The sequence below is a fragment of the Ochotona curzoniae genome, unplaced genomic scaffold (genome assembly GCF_017591425.1).
Source record: "Ochotona curzoniae isolate NIBS_2020 unplaced genomic scaffold, NIBS_Ocur_1.0 contig_3819, whole genome shotgun sequence".
NCBI classification, from domain to species: domain Eukaryota; kingdom Metazoa; phylum Chordata; class Mammalia; order Lagomorpha; family Ochotonidae; genus Ochotona; species Ochotona curzoniae.
Genome location: NW_024466004.1, coordinates 8,338,777 through 8,345,939, shown reverse-complemented (window position 1 = coordinate 8,345,939; position 7,163 = coordinate 8,338,777). Strand labels below are relative to the sequence as shown.

The following is a 7,163-nucleotide window of genomic DNA, read 5'->3' as shown; positions in this document are numbered from 1 at the left end:
GAGCGTGATAGCATATGCTGCCATGAGGTCTGCAGAGAGGCCTCGTTATTCCCCTGGGAGGTGAACTCACAAAAACCCTGAGGGGGAAAGCCACATGCCCCAAGGTCACACAGCAGACTGCCAGCAAAGCCGGAAGCAAAGCTTAGGACAACATTCAGTGGGTTTTTCATCCACAGCTCTATCCCAAAGCCCCTCACCATGCCCCAGTCCAAGAGCTATGTTTATTTATAGCATATGCACACATACCTCCCTCAGCCATGCAAGGGCTGCCCCGAGTTCCCTATGGCCTACTGTCTTTTGGGATGCTGTCAAGGCTGGGTGAGCATAGGGAGAAGGCCCCGGGGCCAACTCTGGCTCTAGGTAGGGGGAATCTGAGGCCCTGAGTCCTCCTCCCCACATCCTGGGCTGCTGAGTGTCCGTGCAGGGCTGTGCTCAGTGCCACTCAGTTCTGCACCTGCTTCATGACCATCTCTTCATCCTCAAGACGGGACAGGACCCTGGGGAGGAAAGAGGCATGGGCAGTGGTGGGGGTCCACTGTTGAACCCACCATCCCAACCTGTCTCATCATCGGGCCTGGCCCAGGGCTCCCTGCATTGGCAGCTTCCAGAAGGCAAACGGGTGTCCTTCACCAATGACTCACACACGGTGTGTACAGTCCCCTGACACCTGAGGCTGCACACATACACCTCTTCCTGTGTCTGCACACACACATACACACTCAGGCCATGTACCCTGAAGCCCTCATTCCTGCACATGCACAGATATGCCCCAAGCCCATGAGGGTAGACAGGTCTTCACACGCATGCACTCCCACAGATGTGGTCCTGTGCACACACCTCTTACTCTCCACATCCTGGATGGTCTCTGGCAGCTGGGCCCGCCTGGTCTCTGGCAGCAGGAGGGCAGTACAGGCAGCCAGTAGGGCTACCCCTCCGTAAGCAAGCTTGGGCAGTGACAGCCACACGCCGTCCAGCAAGGCTGCGAGTGGGGCCAAAGAGCCCCCCAGCCGGCCCACCAGTGCCGTGAACCCCATCCCTGTCTGCCTGTTCAGGGAGAAGATGAGGGAGGCAGTTAGAGTGCATGCCTGCTTAGGGTCATGTCCCACAGGGCTCTCCTCCCTCTCTGGCTAAGGAAGCTAAGGTCCTCCCAAGCGGATTCTGGGACCCTATACTGACCCAGTCGCAGATAGCGTCCCACCAAAAGCAGGGTGCCAGAAGAGAACTGGGGAGGAGCCATGTAGACCGACGAGAGTCAGCAGCTGGTACAGGCCTTACCTTGCTGTTCACTGCACCCCACCCTCCACCAACAGCTGATAGGGTAGCTTTGCTGGGGTGGGCAGATGGGGCGTCTTGGGACTGTTTTCTTCCCAAAAGGCCCAGAGAGGTGGTCCCCCTTGCCTCAGGGTCACACAGCTTGGGAGAGAGAAAATCTCCCCGCTTCATTTGGGTAAACATTGCAATGTAAGAATGAGTGGGAAGGGAAGCATGCAGAGACAGTGTGTGTACATGCAATTGTGGGTTAAGACACGTGATTAGCAAGCCCCACCCCAAGGTGGGGACCCAAGCTGCCTTCACCTGAGCACGGTAGGGTACAACTCGGAAGTGAACAGGTAGGCGGTAGTAAAGGCAGCTTCAGAAAATCCCTTTCCCAACACCGCTAGGGCAGTGCTCCAGGAGCTTCCCTCTGGAGGAAAATCGGTTCAGGAGATGAGAAGGCCAATCGTGAGAGCCACAATTGGAGGCGGAGGTCCCCGGAGAGGCCCAGTGAAGAATCAGAGCTGGGGGTGGTGGTGTCCAGGGGGATGTGTTGGGGGGGTTGCTCACCGGAGGCCACCAGCAGTCTGATGCCCAAGGCCAGGGCCGCGCCCAGCAGCGTCCCCGCCTGCGTGAGGCGGCGTCCGGTGTGGCGCACCGACACGTAGACAAGTAGCTTGGAGGGCAGCTCCACCGCCCCGAACAGCAGCTGTGTCTGGTACAGGTTCAGCCCCAGACCCGCCACAGCCAGACTCTGGCCGTAATAGGAGAAGTTCACACCAAACCTGAAAGGCATCACAATGCCACCAGGGTCCCCCCTTCCTTCCCACCTCACTGTCCTCTGTGCCCAGAAAGAGCTGGACACAACCCCGTCCCCTCCCCGGACTCCCACCTCACACCCCCACAATCCTAGCTGTGCCTGCTGTCTGTGCTAGTGGCCGGATCACTTTGACTGTGACCTTCACAGCAGAGAACTGACAGCGGCCTGAGGCTCAGGAAGGTGGATTGACTTGTGGGAGGCCAACCAGGGAAAAGGTGACACAGCCTGAGTTGGAGCCCACGCATCTAGGGCCTACTCCTTCTTCTGGCCTCGGCCAGCCAGATGGTCCCAGGAATGGGTCCCCTGTCCTTCTCCCTTAGCACCGCTGCCCTGGAGCTGGTTCCGTCCCCCCACTGTCAGCCTCCTCCCCACTCTGTCCCCTCCTCCCTTACCACACCACCATGCAGCACAGGGAGATGTATCGGAGTCTGGGCGTACGGAACAGGTCAAGGTACGAAGGTCTTCGGACCACCTGTTCCCCAGCAGCCACCTCACTCAGTGCCTGGCCGGGGGAGGGGGGACTTTTCAACAGTGCCAATTGCCAGTCCCCCACCGTCCCCCTTCCTGCCACCCCTCTGTTCCTTTCCTCTGTTGTGCCAGGATGGCAGGTGTACATGAGAGTTGAGGAGGGTGAGCCCTGAGGGAAGGTGTGACCCACCAGGTAGGAGGACAGCCTGGCAGAGGGGGGCTTTTCCTGCCACCTGTAGTGGGGAGAGGAACTGGACCAAACTCCCCGAACCCCACCCCAGTACGCAGTTACACCAACTCACGTGTATCCAATCTCACCTCTCGACTCAGACTGTCCTCACGCACCAGCCGCCTGTTGAGCCTGGCACAGCGGAGCAAGTACATTTGGGCCTCATCCACTCGGCCCTGGGTCAGAAGCCAGCGTGCAGACTCCGGCACCCACCTGTGGAACAGGCAGGAGACATCTCGGCTGCAAAATCAGTACCTCCACCACACATCCCAGCACCCTACCATACCTCCTAGCACCCCACCATACCTCCCAGCACCCATGCCACACCTCCCTCCAGGCCACACCACATGCTTTTACTCCTGGAGACCCTCTCAGGCTGGAAGACTATCCATTCCCCAGGCCCTCCAAACTTCTCATTGTCATTTAAAGTCCAATTTGAAAAGCCACATCCTCCCACACTGCCTGACCCAGGCCTGAGGTCCCCGCAACCTGAAGGTCTTTTTCTTCCTCAGCTGAACTTCACACCTTCCAGAACTTGCCTGCCAGTGCCAGCCACCTGCTGCTGTCCACTGAGCCATCAGGAGGGCACAGAATGACGGAAGGATAGACTTGCCATCACAGCCACAAGAGCCATCCAAACTAAAGTGTGTTTGGGAAGCAATGCCCACCTGGCCAGGCCCTCCCACTCCTGCCAGAGGCTAGCTTCAGCCTGCATATTGGCCTGCTGACTGTGTCCTGGCCTACTGTCTTTCTGAATCTGCCTTCCCGTTCTGGCCGCTGCCACTGTTCTCATACCGATCCAGTCCCTGCTTCTCCACACCTTGTTCTTTGTGGAGTTTTTTTTTTTTTTCCCTTTAGTTTTTATTTATGCTGAAAGCTGGGGAGAGGGAGAGAAACCAACAGACCAGAAGAGCTATTGTTCTCAAGTCCCCTTTCCAAATGGCTGCATGGCCCGTGCTGGGACACGATGGAGTAAGGGGCTGAGAACTCCCTCCAGGCGTCCCACATGGGTGGCATGGATCTAACTGAGTGAGCTGCCACCTGCTGTTTCTCAGGAAGCTAGAATCAGGAACGGAGCCAGGACTCAAAATTGGGCACTTTGGTGTGGGTAGTGGGACTCCCAGGCAGGGTCTTGACCACTAGGTCAAATGCCCACCCCTTGTTCTTTGTTTTGTGGTGGGCCATGCCAACTTATTCTGTCCTTCCCCACCACCCACGTTCCCCATCCATCTATATCAATCTCTATTTTTCTTTTCATCTCTCACTCCATATCTCCTTTCCTTTGCTCAGTCTGTCCGTGACTTCCTGCACCTCTCACCCCGCAGCTGTCCACAGCCCCTCCCTCACCAGAGGCTGAGGATGCCTGGAGCCAAAGGCAGGGTGACGGCCAGCAAGAGCCACCGCCAGTCCCGGATGAGGTAGCCAACCAGCGCCAGCAGCATCACGCCCCCCGTCCAGAAGGTACTACTCAGGACACCTGCCACGATGCGGTGCTCCACGTCGAGCCACTCCAGCTCTGGGCCCCCGGGGGGCCAGGGCCAGAGACAGGAAGACAGGGAAGTGAGGGTTAGCTGGGCTCAGCAGCACCCTGACCGCTGCCTCCCTCCAGCCCTCTGGGCTCCCCGATTGTCTCTCGCCTGCCTCACCCAGGGGCATCACAATGATCGTGAAGCCAGCCAGGGCTGAACCAGTGAGGGTGCGAGTGATGGCGAACATGACATAGCTGACCGAGGCAGCGGACACCAGGCCCAGCACCAGGGAACTCACATAGGCCACCAGCAGTAGACGACGACGCCCAAACCTACAAAGGGTCATGTCCAATCAGCTCCCATGGGAAGCAAAACTTCCAAGAACACACAGCGAGGAGGCCAAGCCCACCCTCCAGCCCGAGGGGAGAGGATGCCCAAAGCCCCACATTTCACTCCACCTGTCAGCCAAGTATCCAAAGACCACAGCCCCTGTCAGCACACCAACAAAGAAAAAGGTGGACACAGCTCTGCTCAGATCCTTCTGCTCACACACGAGGTCCCACTGCAAAGACAGGCAGTGAGGGGCTCCCCTGGGCACCTGCCCTTCCCAAGCCACCTCCATCCCCTCCTCACCTGTCTCTGGGGCCTGCTCCACCAGCTGTGCCATTTGAGTGAGCAACCCTTATGGGGTAACCAACCTCCCAGTCTCAAGGTGTGTGACAATTTGCACCTGCAGTCTCTGCTTCTTCCTATGGGCGGCCTTGGCCATGACCACAGGAATCCTAACACTGTCCTCCCCCTCCCCGCCCCCTCCAGCCCCAGGAGACTCTATTCCTACTCCTTCCCCTCCTTCACCTACAGATCGGCTTTTAAACCCCAGGCCTGGGAATCTAACCAGGCCCACTTCCAGGAGAAGTGCCCTCTGGAGCCCCTTCCCTGATCCGCAAGAACAGCTCCCATGGAAGGGCCTGGTGCTTGATATTCATCCCCACCATCTATAGATGGGCAAACTAAGGCCCTAAGAGGCGACAGGTATCTAAGACCCACACATAGGTCACCAAAGGCAATGCAGAGCCTGCCCACACCCACACCCACATGTAAACACAGACATACACAAACATGGAGATACACAGACATGCCAACACAGAAACATAAACACACACAAATATACAAATGCACACAGATACACAAACGTGCAAGTACACACACACACACAGAGCATGCCTCCCCTCCTGAGCTCATGTACCTCAGTAGTAATAGTGGAGGAGAACTCAGAGCGGTCATATTCCCAGCCCTGCGAGCAGGGCACGGTGGAGGGTGTGCCCCCCAACTCGCCAGGGCTGGGTCCCTCTCTCCCCAGCGTAATGTTCTGGGGAGCCTGGGGATGGGCGAAGCGGAGGCAGGAGCTAAATGTGCCATCAGGCTCCCGGGGCACGTAGGTCTCGAGCCATGCATCCTGGTGGCTGAGGTTGGTAGGAGCCCCAGGTAGGGCACAGCGATGGGCAGGCACAGCAGCCAGGAAGACGGGCAGCAAGAAGTGCAGGGGTAGCAGAATGCGGGGCAAGGCCAGCAGGGCCAAATTCCGTAGCTGGAAGGGCCCAAAGCCACCCACCTGCTCCAGCAGCTCCTCGAAGCCCATGCTGCCCGCCCACCAACCCACAGTGTCTGGAGTAGGCTCCTGCTGCAGCACCTGGTACTGCTCACCCTGCTCTCCACATGGACCCCTGGACTCTGGAGGCGCCAGGCCTCTGCAGCCAGAACTCAGCCCCCTCCCTGGGGGGCAGGCCCAGGATTGGGCCCTCCTGAACCACCCCACCCAGTCCTCCCAGTGTCTGTGGGGAGGTGCTGCTATCTGGTCAGAGGTTGCTGACTCTGCAGCCCTCACATATTACTACTCAGAGTAAGTAGGGGAGCCCAGGGTCATCATGCTAAAGAGACTGGGAGTACAGGAAGCAAGTGTTTAGTCCTGGGGCCACTGGGACATGATGCACCTACTCTCCTTAGATGTCTTTTGTCCTAGGAGGCACAAGGTAAGCTCTCCCTGTCTGCAGCAGCCTGACCCGCAGCTCCAGGTCTGAGAGTTGGACTCCAACTGAGTGAAAGGTTCTGCCCACCAAGTCATAAGGCCTCCTTCTTCCCCTAGTTCATTGCCCTGGCCCAAGACACACCAATGCAGTTGGAGAACTCTTGAGGTTCCATGCTCCCTGTGTCCCCATTCCACCCAGTGGCTGGTCCCAGGTCCTGCCTGTCCTATCCTACTATTCCCTGAAGCTTCCCAGATGAGTTCTAGGAAAAGAGGAGCTGCTTCTGGCTTTTCCAGCTGTGGAATCTGGCCCTGCTGGCTTCACCCCATCTTCCTGGCTTCTGTGTTTGCCCACCACTGTGCCCGGCCTGGCATTCCCACCAACCTCAGCCACAAACATGCATTGCTAGAGGTCCATCTTTCCCAGAAACTGCTGAAGCCTTGTCTCTCACAGGAGCTACAGTGCTTGTGGCCAGTTTGATTGGCTTACTCTGTTGCTCTCAGTGGAACAGAGTGTCACTCACAGTCCCCCATCCCAAAGGCACAACAGAACGGCCGGCATTGTGGCATGGCAGCTTAAGCTGCCAGCATTCCATATGTCAAGCACTTCTGATCCAGTTCCCTGCCAATGCACCTGGGAAAACAGCAATAAACAATGGCCCAAGTGCCTGGGTCCCAGTCACAGCAGGACTCTTGGCTGCAGCAGAGGGGAGCTCCTGGAGAAGTTAAGCAAAAATGTCTGGTTGCTCCAGGAGGGATCCCCAAGACAGCGCTAGGCAAGGCTGGGGGCGTGGCATGTGCTGCTGATGACAAGCGCGGGCTGAGGGAGGGGCTGGGCGGCGTGCTGAGGCCCAGTGCAGCCGGGTCGGCAGTGGTAGACTTGGGTGTACACAGTTCCTG

General features: G+C 58.0%; 1 protein-coding gene across 1 annotated transcript; it reads right to left on the bottom strand.

The window, feature by feature from the left end:
• Positions 1-442: 442 nt before the first annotated feature.
• On the bottom strand, positions 443-5,879 carry SLC22A7 (solute carrier family 22 member 7). The gene is made up of 10 exons (XM_040982982.1): positions 5,487-5,879; positions 4,699-4,802; positions 4,418-4,572; positions 4,119-4,287; positions 2,861-2,984; positions 2,467-2,576; positions 1,825-2,039; positions 1,576-1,684; positions 838-1,044; positions 443-497 (listed from the first exon to the last, which is right to left on the bottom strand). Exons 1-10 carry the CDS (start codon positions 5,877-5,879, stop codon positions 443-445), a joined length of 1,641 nt encoding a protein of 546 aa, XP_040838916.1.
• Positions 5,880-7,163: the final 1,284 nt, after the last annotated feature.